We start from the raw sequence: 14,990 nt of genomic DNA on the forward strand, positions 1-14,990 counted from the left end.
GGAGAGTTTTCTAGGTGAAGATCCTAGGAGGAGATCATGCCTGATGACCCTGAGGGTTATCAGGTCACTTACCCTGGAAAAGAGTGAGTATTAGTGTTGTAGAGATGAGATGACAGAAGAAAGAGGAATTAGGGTGAGTCTTATAATCCATTGAAAGGATTTTAGCTTTACCTGAGAATTTACTTTTGCAGGCATTTGAATGAAAATATTTAGACTTAGTTTTAGTGGGATTACTCTGGTTTCTTGGTTGAAGTAGACTATAGGGGCAAGGTAGAAGGAGTTACAAAGTATTGTATTAATCTAGGTGAGAGAAAAAGGATGGTTTGGGCTAGGGTTCTAACAGTGAGGGGGTGAGAAATGGTTTGATTCTGGGTATGTTTTGCAGTAGAAACAATAGGTGTTGTTTATACATGGTATAATAGAGTTTGGGGAGTCAAGGCTACTTATAAGTCTTTTGGTTTGAGTAACTGGAAGGATGAAATGACCATTAACTGAGACAGAGGAGACCTCTAAGATGAGCATATTAAGAACAGAATTTGAAGCTTTCAGTTTTGGGTGTGTTAAATAGGAAATGTTTTATACGTTAATCACAAAGTTGAGAAGACAGCTTGATATATGAGTCTGAAGTGCCAGGAGTAAAGTATACAGAAAGGAAATAGTAAATTATAGGAGGTATGTAAAGCTAGGAGAGTGGATATGAACAAGTAGGTTAGTGTGGATAAAACAGAACAGAAATTTAAGGATTAAGCCCTGGGACACTTCAACATTAAGAAGTTGGAGACATGAGGAGGAGCATTCCTAAAGGAGACTGAAGAGGTACTACTAGGATTATAAGAGGAAGACCAGAAAACATGATATTCTGGAAGCCATGGAAGGACAGTATTTAAAAGGGGGTAAGGAATGATGAACTATGACACAGGAAAGTAAATGAGTACTGGGAATTGCTCATTGGATTCAACAACATGAAGGTCATGAATGACTATGAGAAAGCTGTTGCAATTAGTAGTATAAAAAGCTATATTGGAATGTGTTTCAGAAAGAATGACACAAGAGCATGGGACACAGTGAATATAGTCAACTCTTTTATAGAATTTTATTGAAAGGAGAAATGAGAAAAAAAAGGAGAAATGAGTAGTGGGTCAGTAACTGGAGGAAGTGGGGGTAAAATACATTTTTTTAAAAGTTGAGACAAACAATTGCATGTTCATTTGCTGCTGGAATTATTTACTAAAGCAATATCATTCAGTATTGAACAGCAAATTGGTGTAATGTACAAATGGAAGACTTAGGGATAGACATTTTCTAGGAGAGTTGAGGAATCATCCATAATAACAAGAAGGAAAGCAGAGTAGAGAAGCACAGATCAAAGTATGTGGGCAGATATTAAGAGGTTTTGGATGCTCTCTACTAATTGTATTTTCTCAGTGAAATAGGAAGAAAGATTCTCAGTTCAAAGTAAGGATAAGGGGGGAGATTTTTTTGAGGCTTAAAAAGATAAGGAAATGCATAATACTAGTTTGTGAAAGAGTGAAAGGGCTACAGTGGTGTATGATGGCTTTATAGCATTAGGGTTCAATTGGACTCATTTGAGTCCAATCAGCACTCAAGCTGTATAAGGGGACTTCAAAAAGTTTGGAAAATTTTGCACATGCCTTTTATTCCATTTTTCCATCAACTTTAGAAGCCCCCTCATATGTACACTCACTATGCAAATCTAGCATAGGTGGGTGCCTAAGATTTAACCAGTTTGGGGATTTTGCTACTTGGTATGACAAAGCAAGTAAAGGGCAAAGGAGTTGAGAATATGAGAGAATAATTATTGTGATTTGTTATAGAATTTAAACTTAAGTTGTTAAGGAAGTAAATGAGAAGAAAACAGTAAGTGACAATGAAAACATTTAATAACTAGATTGTAAGTTTCAGTGGAATCTGAGAATTACTCATGTTTTGAGGATGTGAGGTAGGAAAACAAGAATGAGGTAATGAAAGGAGAGGATGTTCAAAAGTGGGATTGTGGAAGGATTTCACTTATTGTTAATGACCAAGTCTCAGGATATAAACTGTGAGGGTAAGTAACTGACCATGGTAGATAAGATAGCAATTGAGAGGTGAGAATATTAGGGGGATTATCTCTAATGGGTATTGAAATACTTGAGAAGATAAGATAGGAGTTGTTGAGGGTGATACTGAGCCAGAAGCTAAAATTCTTTGAGGAATGAAGAAATGATCAGATTGGTAATTCTTGCAATAGGGAGGGTTCCTGGTTGCTATAATTTGCTATAGTATTTTTAAAATAGTGAAATACTCTTACGATATTACAAAAATCAACTCAGGATTGATAGAAAACTTAAATTTAAGACCTGAGACTATGAAGTTGCTGGAAGAAAATGTAGAGGGATCAGTCCAAGTCATTGGTGTAGGGGATGACTTCATTGGATAAAACTCCTAAAGCACAGGCAACAAAAGCAAAACTAAACAAATGAGACTTTTACAAACTCAGAAGCCTTTGCACAGCAAAGAAATGATCAGTAGAGTGAGGAGACTTCCAATTGAATAGGAAAAAATATTTGCAAACACCTAGCAAAGGGTTAATATCCTGAATATATCAGCAACTTAAAAAAAAAAACTCAACAATAAAAAACTACCAATCCAGTTGAGAAATGGTCAGAGGACTTAAATAGACAGGTTTCAGATGAAGAACTACAAACAGCCAACAAATATATGAAAAATGCTCAACATCACCAGCTCTCAGGGAAATGCAAATTAAAGCCACAATGAGATGTCACCTCACCCCTGTCAGAATGGCTAAAATCCTAAACACAGAGAGTAACAAATGCTGGTGAGGATGTAAAGAAAGGGGAACACTTATACACTGTTGGTGGGGATGTACAGCAACTGTGGAAAACACTGTGGAGATTTCTTTAAAAACTAGAAAAAAAAAAAAACCAAACAACTAGAAATAGACTTGCCATATGATCCAGCAATCCTACTACTGGTATGTGTCCAAAAGACTGGAACACAGTGCATCAGAGATGCCTGCACCACCATATGCATAGCAACACTGTTCACAATAGCTAAACTTTGAACCAACCAAGGTGTCCATAATTGAATGGAAAAGAAAATGTAGTATTTATACACAATAGAATATTATTCAGCTATGCAAAGAAGGAAGTTCTATCATTTGCAGCACCTGGAGGACATCATGTTGAATAAAATAAGCCACACTGAGGAAGGTAAATACCGCATGCTCTCCCTTATATGTGAGAACTAAATTTAAAAAACAAACAAAAGCAGAAATAAAGAAATGTTTGCATGTATCAGTATTGCTGCAAGTATAGTTCTGTAAAAGTTGGTTTTATACTTTTGTCAAACCAATTGTTAGAATGTTATACTACTATAGCTTTAATGATATGTGATTACTTACATTTTACCATATATGGGTGAAATGGTCATTTTTCCATTAAATTATTGTTTTTGTTTTTGTTTTTTGTTTTTGTTTTTTGTTTGTTTGTTTGTTTGTTTGTTTTTTGACAGGCAGAGTGGACAGTGAGAGAGAGAGAGAAAGGTCTTCCTTTGCCGTCGGTTCACCCTCCAATGGCCGCCGCAGCTGGTGCGCTGCGGCCGGAGCACTGCGCTGATCCGAAGGCAGGAGCCAGGTGCTTCTCCTGGTCTCCCATGGGATGCAGGGCCCAAGCACTTGTTTTTTAAAAGATTTATTTATTTATTTATTTGAGAGGCAGAGTTATAGAGAGAGATGGAGCAATAGAGAGAAAGAGGTCTCCTGTCTGCCAGTTCCCTCCTCAAATGGCCACAACAGCCATACTGGGCCAATCTGAAGCCAGGAACCAGGAGCCTCCTCTGGGCTTCCCACATGGGTGCAGGGGCCCAAGCACTTGGGCCATCTTCCAGTACTTTCCCAGGCCGTTAGCAGAGAGCTGGATTGGAACTGGAACAGCCGGGACTCAAACCAGCATCCATTTGGGATGCTGGCGCTGCAGGTAGAAGCTTAACATACAATGCCACGTCGCTGGTCTCTATATTCTTCCTAAAATTTTTTTTCTCTTAACTTTGGAAAGCATCCTAGGAGAAAAGAGCAGCTGAACTTTTTTGTGTTAAAGGATTTGTGTGTGTGTGTGTGTGTTAACTTCTGATACTGTGTTTAATTAAGTTTTTCATATTGATTTAAGATTTAAAGACATGTCCTTCATATTTTAGATACCTGAAATGTTATTCAGTGAAATAGATTGTGAAGAAAAGTACCGTGATAAAAAAATAGAAGAAAAGAAAAAAAATCCAGGTAGTAATTTGATGTAATTGGTTTTATATCATTTTTATTTATGAAATAATTGTTATTTTTCTAACAGTTCCATTTCATGATGGTTATGAATTTGAATCATGCTGAAAATAACAAAGTTAGTTTTCTTATCATGCAAACTAAATTTTGAAGTTCTCTTTATTTTTAAATTAATATTTATATCATTTTATAGAGAATTTAAAAGAGTGTAAGTTGAATTTAGGAAATTAAAAAATTGTTTCTGACTTGAGTGATTTGAATAACCTACTTATATTGTTTAGCATCTTTGGTTAGTAGCCTATTTGGGTCTCCCAGGCAGGTGCCAGGGCCCAAGGACTTGGGCCGTCCACTGCTGCTTTCCCAGGCACATTAGCAGGGAACTGGACTCAAACCATCACCCATATGGGATGCTGGCACCACAGGTGGATGCTTAACCTACTACGCCACAGTGTCAGCCCTTGGTTATTGAAAAATTTTAATAGGAGTGTAAACAGAGTCTTGTTTGACAACAGAAATCTAGAAAATATATTATATAAATAAGGAAAAACCAAAGGCAGTCAGACCACTGTGGGACTCTATTGTAGTAACCTAAGACACACGATGAAGATCTTAACCAAAGAAGAATGATGAGAAAGGAATAGACTTAGGGATCATTAGGAGGTAATACATGGGACCTGAGTAGGTGAAAATTGTGGGATGCAGGAAGAATGAGGAATGTAGGGTGTTTCTCATAGGTCTGGCTTGGGAAATAAACTAGAAGTTGATTTCATTTGCTGGTTAAGGGACTATAGAGGGAATCTGAGTCAGCACGAGCAAGATAATGTATTTGATCCTGAATATAAAATTACTGAACCTGATGTGCATTCATTCTTGATTTTTCTTTTTTTTGTGTGTGTGTGTGGGGGGGCGGTTGAGATCCTATTTCTCCTTGTATCAAATGAAAGTGGAACAGTGTTTTGGTGTCTCTTTTCTATTCAAACAGTTTTATTGAGGTCACTTTTGGATTACATGTGTTATGTAGTCCCAATTAATTTATATATTATGACAATGTCATTTTCCTTACAATATTAGGATGTTCAGGGTAACCATTTAAAAGTAGAAGAATAGAGACCACTGAAATTAGATCATTCAAAATTTATAAAGAAGGTAGGAGTGGTAAATAGATATAGAGAAATGCCTGTGTATATTTAAACAAAGGTTTTGCTCATAATTATATAAAGTAGAATTGGCTAGTATGAAATAAACTTAGTTATTTTCTTTAATTCTTAATGATTCATGTATATATTAAATCATTTTTACTTTTTATCTTTTTCTAGTTGATCCTGATTTCTTAAAATCATTTTTATTAATCCATGAATCTTGTAAAGCATATGGTGCTACACCAAGCCGATATATGACCTTTTTACATGTATATTCTTCCATTAGTAGCAGCAAGAAAAAAGAGTTATTAAAGAGACAAAGTCATTTGCAGGTACAATATTGGTAATTTGAAATTGTTTTATCTATATATATATATATAGGAAACAAGGATTATGTAAATCACTGTCATTATGTCGTATTGCCTGTGGCATATACTCAGCAAAAATTGTATACTGTATTAAAGTCTTGAAAATCAGTGGCATTTCTTCTCACTTCATAATTATATTGCTCACTATATTGTGATAGTTTGTAATTTTCGTGATTCAATAATTATTCATTTTCTTCAGTGGATGGTGTTTATGTCCTTAATTTTTTTAAAAGATGTGTTATTTACTTGAATGGTAGTTAACACAGAGAGAGGGAGAGACAGGGATCTTTCATCTGCTGGGTCACTCTCCAAATAGTCACAATGGCCAGGGCTGGGCCAGAATAAACCCTGGAGCCAGGAAATCCATCCAGATCTCCCATGGGCCCAAGGACTTGGACCACCTTTGGCTGTCTTGCCAGGCACATTAGCAAGGAGCTGGATCATGAGCGGAGCAGCTGGGACTTGAATTGTGGGCACACACGTGTGGGTTGCTGGAGTCACAGGCCGTGCACAAATTGCAGGCCATGTTTTTATGCTTTTGATAGCTCCTGATGTTTTCACATGAAAGCTCTTTTAGAGACTGAGGGATTTCAGTTTTCTTAAATTATAAAGCATAATAGCCAGTCTTATGCTTTATGATAGTTAAAATTATAATTTATTTTTATAATAATGTTCTTACCTATGTCACTTCAGATAGTACATTCTGAAAATTTTTCTTTCTATATTTCTGTAAATGTCAAGCTTTAATTTAAATGTGACATTAGAAAGCCAGCCTTGGGCTTAGTGGTGTAGTGAGTAAAGCTGCCTTCTGCTAAGGCTGGCATCCCATATAGGCCCCAGCTTGTGTCCTAGCTGCTCCACTTCAGATCTAGCTCCTTGCTAATGGCCTGGGAAAAAGCAGAGGAAGATGGCCCAAGGGTTTGGGCCCCGCCACTCGTGTGAGAGACCAGGAAGAAACTGTTGGCTCGTGGCATTGACATGGGCCAATGCTGGCCATTGCAGGTATCTGTGGAATGAACCAGTGGATGGAAGATCTCTCTCTGTCTCTCCTTCTGTCTGTAACTCTGACTTTCAAATAAATAAATAAATATTAAAACAAATCAAACTCCGCCAGCCTTTGAAGTTGTCAAAGAACTTCTCTCCTTTTCCTCTCCAAAATCTAGCGTTTCTTAGTTGAGTGGTAAAGTAGAATTCATTTTAATTGACATAATTTTATTTATCTTGCTTTCTAATAGTTTATTTTCATTTATATTAAGCTACAATACCTGCTTTGAGGGAGGGTTAATTTCCTGATTTAGTTCTTTACAGTGCTTTGGGTAAATTACTTAAAGTTGCTGGATTATTTGGGTCAATAATGGTTGTGTGTGAGTGTATTAAATCAAATTTGTAGGTAAAGAATCTCACTTTATACTTGCTCTCCATGTTTGATGTTCAATAAATTTTGGTTATACTCCTTTTTTGTCATATCTCTCCAAATTTTCTGATTAATTAGTTGACCAAAACTAACTCACAATTTGGAAGAGAATGACTTTTCTCATGTCCTTTCCTTGTATTTACATGGGCCATGGGGTGGGGTAGTATAGCGACTGGATCAGGGTCTAATGCAATCCAAAGAACAGGTAAAGCATTTTGAATGATAGGCCACTAGGACTAATTGAAAGGCAGTCTCTTTCAGAAAAGTGGGTCATGGTCAAATAAAATCAAGTCATGTCTGCCACAAAAAAGAATGACCCTTGACATCTTTTGCCCATTTAACTGAAAACTAGGAAAGCTTTACTGAGTTTTCTCTTGCTTTCTGTTTTCTCTGATTTAGCTCAGTGGGTAAAATGTGTTTTAAGTCAGCATTTTAGGTATCAGTTATTTGTTGATCTGTTTAGCTTTACTGTATTGTTTTAAAATATTTTTCTTGAAATCTCTGGAATCCTTTACTACATTTTTACTGGAGGTAATGTTAAATGAATCTTTATAATTAGTAATAAGAAAAAAAATCCACTTGCTAGTGTTTTCTATGTATTCACTTATATAGTTGCTTGGTTCTTTCTCATAGGGCTTTATTTACTGTGTGTGCATCAAATTTCTTTTTTTTTTTCCTATTAATCAATGTTTCATTGATGCAGGCCGGTGTATCTAAACTAAATGAAGCTAAAGCTCTTGTGGATGAGCTGAACAGAAAAGCTGGAGAACAAAGTGTACTACTTAAAACTAAGCAAGATGAAGCAGATGCTGCCCTTCAAGAGATCACAATATCAATGCAGGTAATGTTTCGAGTCAGCAAAAGGATGCACAAAATAGGGAGACATTTTGTGCTTGATTATCAGTGTTAAAAACACCACTTTTACTTTTGTAGATTGAAAATATTTGAGCTAGTTAGACTGATGTTATTATGTACTTGAAACTTTGTGGAAGTGCCTTGTATTTTCCCACATTTTTCAGAAACATGACTCAGTTCTCCCAGTTGACCATTTATAATGTATTTAAACTCTTTTTGTATTTTAAATTTGTATTTTAAATGTGCATGGAAAGTGTCTATGACTGATTTTATTTATGCTTTTCTAGTTAACTTGGTATTTCCTTTTATTTTTCTTAAAATTCTGTCCTTTAGGCTGTAAGGATTTTCTGTTGGGGTATGTGAGTATGGAGAGGGGGTTGGACATTAAGTCTAGCATTTAAGACACCAGTTAAGATACCTGCATTGCCCAATGGAATGCAAATCACCTTGGGAGGACCAAGTGATGGTTTAAGTAATTGGGTCCCTGCTGCCCATATAGAATACCTGGATTGAGTTCCTTCAATCATTCAGGGAGTGAACCTGTTATGAAAACTCTCTCTGTTTCTCTGTGTGTTGAATAAAAAAAAAATTGTATTCTTTTAAAACTCGTAAGATTTACAAAGTAAGTATTTATACTATTGACTTTCGTAATGTAATTTATTTTGATCACGTCCCTTTGTAGTCTTTGCCTTCCTTTGGTTGAACCCTTTCAAAGATTTCTCTGAGTTCCTTCTTTGCCCAGGTGTTTTTTTTTTTTTTAAACTCTGCATACTCTTTCTGGATGGTCTCCATTACATTGCTTTATACTACCAACTACTTGTACCTGTTCCCAAATCTATCTGTTTTGTCCTTTAATAATAACCCCTCCTTTGGACTTCAGATTCAAATATCCAGTTGCCTCATAAATGTGTCTTCTTTCATTTTTAAATCATGTTTTAACATTTTTACTTATTTATATTTATTTGAAAGGCAGAGAGAAAGAGGGAGTGAAATAGATAGAGAGTGATCTTCCATTTATTGGTTCATTACCCAAATGCTTTTAATAGCCAGGGCTGAGCCATACTGAAGCCAGGAACCTGGAGTTCAAGTTCACACTACATGGGTCCAAGTACTTGAGTCGTCATTGCTGCCACTGCCCAGGGTATACATTAGCAGAAAGTTGGAATCCATAGCAGAGCTGATAGTTCAAACCAGGCATTCCAGTATGGGATGCAGTCATTCCAGATAGCATCTTAAATTCTGTGCCAAATGTTCACCCTGAAAAATGTCTTCTTAAAAGCTCTGCTGCATTACTATTTGAAACACGTTCAAAACTGAATTTAGGATTTTACTCTCCTATATTTCTTTCCATAGTTTGTGACTATTAGAAGATAGTTAATTAATTATTCAACGTAGTACTTATACATGATATTAGACTTCCAGACCTCATCTCTTACATGCAATGAATAATTAAATTCTGTCAGTTTTACACCCTTGAATATGTCTCAAGTACATTTCCTCATCTCTGTTGGTGACTGTTATGTAGCTACCAGTCTAATGACTCTTTTACTAAAATTAAATTTATCATATTAATATTTGTATCTCAGTTAAAAAGTAAGTGGCATAAAGAGTCTTAAATAACAAAATTGGGGGGCCGGTGCCATGGCTCACTTAGTTAATCCTCTGCCTATGGCGCCAGCACCCCATATGGGCACCAGGTTCTAGTCCCGGTTGCTCCTCTTCCAGGCCAGCTCTTTGCTGTGGCCTGGGAGGGCAGTGGAGGATGGCCCAGGTGCTTGGGCCCTTGTGCTCGCATGGGAGACCAGGAGGAGGCACCTGGCATCTGGCTCCTGGCTTTGGATTGGCATGGCGCCAGCCGTGGCGGCCATTTGGGGAGTGAGCCAGTGAAGGGAAGACCTTTCTCTCCGTTTCTTTCTCTGTCTGTGACTACCTGTCAAATAAAAAAAAAAAATTGGAAAACTTAGTAGTTTTGGCTGTGAGTTTGTATCCTGTCTCCACTGTGTTCTGCCACTCTTTTCCTTACATTAATGATTTCAAGACTCACTAGAAAGCTATAGTAATCAAGGTTATATGATGTTGGTATAGTGTTAGACAAAGAGATTAATGAAATATCATAGAGTCTGAGTCCAGAAATAGTTTACACTTGCATGGTGAATTACAATACTAATGTGTTATGATTTCAATTAATTGTAGGTTCTGATACCCTTATTTTTTGCATTCATGTGATGTTAATACATAATATTCTTCGAACATTCACTCTGTTTTTCAGATATTTGCCATTATAGTACAAATGTGTTACGATTTCAATGAATTTTTGTCTAATATAAAAGTATAGAAATACAAACTTTTAATGTATATTTTCTCTAAGAATTTTTATTGTTTATTATATTAGAACAAAAGAATACTGTTGTCTGTTTACTCTCTTATGAAATGGTCATAATAGTAAGGACTATTCTGGATTGTGTCAACTGTTTAGTTTTTTTTTTTTTTTTAAAGATTTATTTATGTATTTGAAGGCAGAGTTTCATAGAGGCAGAGGCAGAGGCAGAGAGAGAGAGAGAGAGAGAGAGAGAAAGGGGGGGGGGTCTTCCATCTGCTGGTTCACTCCCCAATTGGCCGCAACGGCCGGAGCTGTACCGATCCAAAGCCAGGAGCCAGGAGCTTCTTCCAGGTCTCACACATGGGTGAAGGGACCCAGGGACTTGGGCCATCCTCTACTCCTTTCCTGGGCCAGAGCAGAGAGCTGGAACAGAAGTGGAATAGCCAGGACTTGAACCAGTGCCCATATGGGAAGCTAGCACTGCAGGCGGCAGCTTTACCTGCTATGCCACAGCGCTGGCTCCTGTTCAGTGTATTTTATAGTCACTTTTAAACTGTGCATTTCTGACTTGTCCAAATTTTGTGGAGTAATTATTCATTGCTTTGGTAAGTAGAAAAAAACAGAAATAAGGCATAAGGACTTTTCTGATGGTAAATATAGAATATATGTTTATCACAGCTTTCTCAGGCATTTTGAAAACTCGAATGCTATCAATTCATAATTAATGTTAGAAATACAATTAATAGAAATTTTAATTTGGAAATAAAGTTACATTAAATTATTTGAAAATATATAACTTTTATATTTTTAAATATTGATTGCATTAAAATTGATTGAGATGGCTTTTAAATATTCCTATAGGATGCTAGTGAGCAAAAAACAGAACTTGAGAGACTGAAACACAGAATAGCAGAAGAAGTTATTAAAATTGAAGAACGAAAAAATAAAATTGATGATGAATTAAAAGAAGTACAGGTAGGTTAAAATATTTAAGAACAATTTACATTTTGACTATCCATTTTATATATAAATTTAAACATTATTTGTAGTTCAGGTGTTTTCTAATAGTTTTATCAAATGTGGATTTCAACCATAATATTACTTAAAAGAAGCAAGAAGGAAACTTGACAGAGAATGTTTGTGAATTAGCTGATGATAATTTTACAAAGCCCGTTTTCTGTGAGCCATGTTGTTTTGAGTGTAAGAAGAAGTGTGTTATTGATAAGTTAAGACAAACCATTCAACTCTTTTTGTCCAAATTTAACTAGGTTAGCCAACTAGTAGTACTAAGAGCTGCTTGAAAATTATAAATAGGCTCAAAACAAATTCCATTTTCCAGATGAGATCTGTGCACTTGTAGCAAGAACTCTACTTTCTCAACCTGAATTCTGTGTATTTTAAAGCATTGTGATACTATAAGAGAGTACAATATTATATTAGAATAATAGCATATTTTGAATAAAACAACTGATAGAATTTCTAAAATGTTAATGCTTCTTTAAAATTATAATTTGACAGTTCAAACAACCTTTTCCTCTTTTAGCCTTTAGTCAATGAAGCTAAACTAGCAGTTGGAAACATTAAGCCAGAATCTCTTTCAGAAATTCGTTCACTACGCATGCCACCTGATGTAATCAGAGACATTCTTGAAGGAGTTTTAAGGTTGATGGGTATCTTTGATACATCTTGGGTGAGCATGAAAAGGTAAGTTTTTGAATTTTTAAAAAATGTTATTTTGGCAATGAATTATGAATTACTACATAATTTTAAATATTATATGAAGGATCTTTAAAATTAATGGAAATGTGTTTATGAAAAAACTATCTGTTGACTTCAAAAAGTTTTTGTGCCAAATAAATTTATCCTTTATTTCTGTTTTCTTTTTTCTTTTTTCTTTTTTTTTTTTTTTGACAAGCGGAGTGGACAGTGAGAGAGAGAGACTGAGAGAAAGGTCTTCCTTTGCTGTTGGTTCACCCTCCAATGGCCACTGTGGCCAGCGCGCTGTGGCCGGCACACCACACTGATCCAAAGGCAGGAGCCAGGTGCTTCTCCTGGTCTCCCATGGGGTGCAGGGCCCAAGCGCTTGGGCCATCCTCCACTGCACTCCCTGGCCACAGCAGAGAGCTGGTCTGGAAGAGGGGCAACCAGGACAGAATCTGGCACCCTGACCGGGACTAGAACCTGGTGTGCCAGCGCCGCAAGGCAGAGGATTAGCCTGTTGAGCCACGCACTGGCCTTATTTCTGTTTTCTTTGAACAGTTTGACACAACCTCATATTGTTTGTCAAACTGAACCTTATCCATATATAATGGTCCAGTTATAGATTTTGCCCTGAAATTTCAAAATAGTCTATAAAGTCTAATACCAAAATCTGTGTATTTCTATGTGGTTGTTAAAACTCTCAGAAGGGGAGAAAAGGAATACCTTAAAATCTTTAAAAATGTCCTAAAAATTTAATAATTTATTTGATCCTTACATAGTAGAGTACTATGATTTTACTGTGATTTACTGAGGAAAATATAGTCAGTGTTCTCAAAGAGTCTTGTATTCTTGGCTAAAATGAAAAGAGAGACAGAGACAGAGATGGAGAGAGTGATTGTGCAACATAAATACTATAAAAGAGATATAAACCAGATTAGGAAAGAGTATTAATTAAATATGGAATCTTGTAGCTTCAGGTTTCACCTTATAACAGTGGTGTTGTGGTTTGCGTTGCTACAAAATTCTTTGTGTTAGGATTCAGGTCAGTGGTAGAGTCCATTTTATATCTAGAAATGGAAGAGAAGACTTAGGTTGAAGGAGCAGTTCAAAATACCTTTGAAAGAGTCAGAATTTTGCATGTCTTAGAATATGAGTACCCTTTAGTTCACAAATAAGTATGTGGGTAGAATAACTGCATTGGAATTCTTTCATATCACTATTGCTCCAGTTTACTCATAGAATATTAGAAAGACTGTTTTGAATCTTTCTAGAATTTACTGTCCGTCAAAAATGATGGATATTAAACTAGAAGCTTAAGTTTCTTTGTAGTCTACTTTTTGTTAGCTAATGGATTAAAAGTATTATATATACCATTTTCTTATTTTTTTTTTTAAAAGCTAGCAAATTTTATTTAACTCCATTTGAATAATGTGCTTCACTTTTAGTTTCCTTGCTAAAAGAGGTGTGAGAGAAGACATAGCAACCTTTGATGCACGAAATATTCCAAAGGAAATAAGAGAGAGTGTTGAAGAACTTCTTTTTAAAAATAAAGGATCTTTTGATCCAAAGGTAATATTTAAGTTATGCCTTAAGTTTCTCTTTTCCATATAACATTCTACTTTATAAATTATACCTTGTCATTATCAGTTATTTAAAACACCTAAAAACTGAAAAAAATAAATAAGCTGTAGAAATTATAGTTGAGAAGCATTCACAAGAAGAATTAAATAAACTAGAATCAAGGTTGCAAGAGGAGTTTTGTTATCTGAAGTAGTTTTGGAATCTTAGCATTTACTGCCAATATTAAGAGTTTCTATCATTATTTTTTCCACTTATACCTTCCCTGGTGTATTTTTTATTTGTTTCTTGTCTATTTGTTATATAATGACAAATCTCTATATTAGGATAGTTTCTAATTTCATTGAATAGTTTAAATTAAATGATTTTAATGTTTTTAGATTCCTTAATTAAAATGTTACATATATCTTTGAAACCAATATCAGTGCTTTCAAAATAGCTCTTATTTAACAAAGATGTATCACATGTACAATAGAGAAAGAATTGATGCTTAGACATTGTATTGGACTGCACATGTATTCATTATAAATGTAACTAAGAGTGACTATGTCAATAAAACATCTTTACATTAAAACTTTTATGTTCAAATGTTTTTTTTTTTTAAGCAGAAATGTAGGCCTCATGTATATGTCTCTTAAAATAGCAGTACCCTATATTTTTATTTTAGCTGTAACATTCATTGTTTGTAAACTTCATTGTTTGGCTTAAGTTATTAAGTGAATGTCAAAATAAATGTGTTAGACTTAACATTGCTTTTATTTGAAATTAAGTGAGCACGTTGAATAACTTCTAATGGATTTTTCAGAATGCTAAGCGTGCCAGTACCGCAGCTGCACCTTTGGCTGCCTGGGTTAAAGCCAATGTTCAATATTCTCATGTCTTGGAACGGATTCAGCCTTTGGAAATCGAACAGGCAGGATTAGAATCGTAAGTGAAATATAAAATGTAAATAATTCTAAGCTTTATTTACATCGTTATGATATATTTTGAGTATTTATTTGTATTTTTCTGTATTTTAAAAAGGCAGCTGATGATTTTAATATATAAAATGAGTCAAAAATTGAACATTAAAGAGATAAACAGAGAAAGCAATTAGAAGGAAATAGCAGCAGAACATCTTTTTTTCTACTATTATGTTGTTGAAGATATAGTTGGTAGAAGTTAAATTAGAAAGAGATAACATTTCACAAAGGAATAATATTATATTGCATAATAAAAGTATTGTATATTTTTACCTTTTAAGTTCTAAGGAATTTTTAGGACCTATTTTCAAAAAAACAGTTTTTTGGGGGGAGCTGATGGTGTGGTGCAGAGGGTTAAT

At 35.3% G+C, this 14,990-nt stretch overlaps 1 protein-coding gene across 3 annotated transcripts in view; it reads left to right on the top strand.

Annotated features, from left to right (window-relative positions):
• DYNC2H1 (dynein cytoplasmic 2 heavy chain 1) overlaps positions 1 to 14,990 on the top strand; it is a 367,993-nt gene that overhangs the window by 120,813 nt on the left and 232,190 nt on the right. For all 3 annotated transcript variants that reach the window (XM_062196938.1, XM_062196939.1, XM_062196940.1), the window contains 7 exons: positions 4,216 to 4,297; positions 5,611 to 5,765; positions 7,919 to 8,056; positions 11,252 to 11,365; positions 11,934 to 12,094; positions 13,537 to 13,660; positions 14,475 to 14,596. In XM_062196938.1, coding sequence (XP_062052922.1) covers positions 4,216 to 4,297; positions 5,611 to 5,765; positions 7,919 to 8,056; positions 11,252 to 11,365; positions 11,934 to 12,094; positions 13,537 to 13,660; positions 14,475 to 14,596 — 896 coding nt within the window. The remainder of the gene's footprint in view (positions 1 to 4,215; positions 4,298 to 5,610; positions 5,766 to 7,918; positions 8,057 to 11,251; positions 11,366 to 11,933; positions 12,095 to 13,536; positions 13,661 to 14,474; positions 14,597 to 14,990) is intronic.

The sequence above is a fragment of the Lepus europaeus genome, chromosome 7 (assembly GCF_033115175.1).
Source record: "Lepus europaeus isolate LE1 chromosome 7, mLepTim1.pri, whole genome shotgun sequence".
Taxonomy (NCBI): Eukaryota; Metazoa; Chordata; class Mammalia; order Lagomorpha; family Leporidae; genus Lepus; species Lepus europaeus.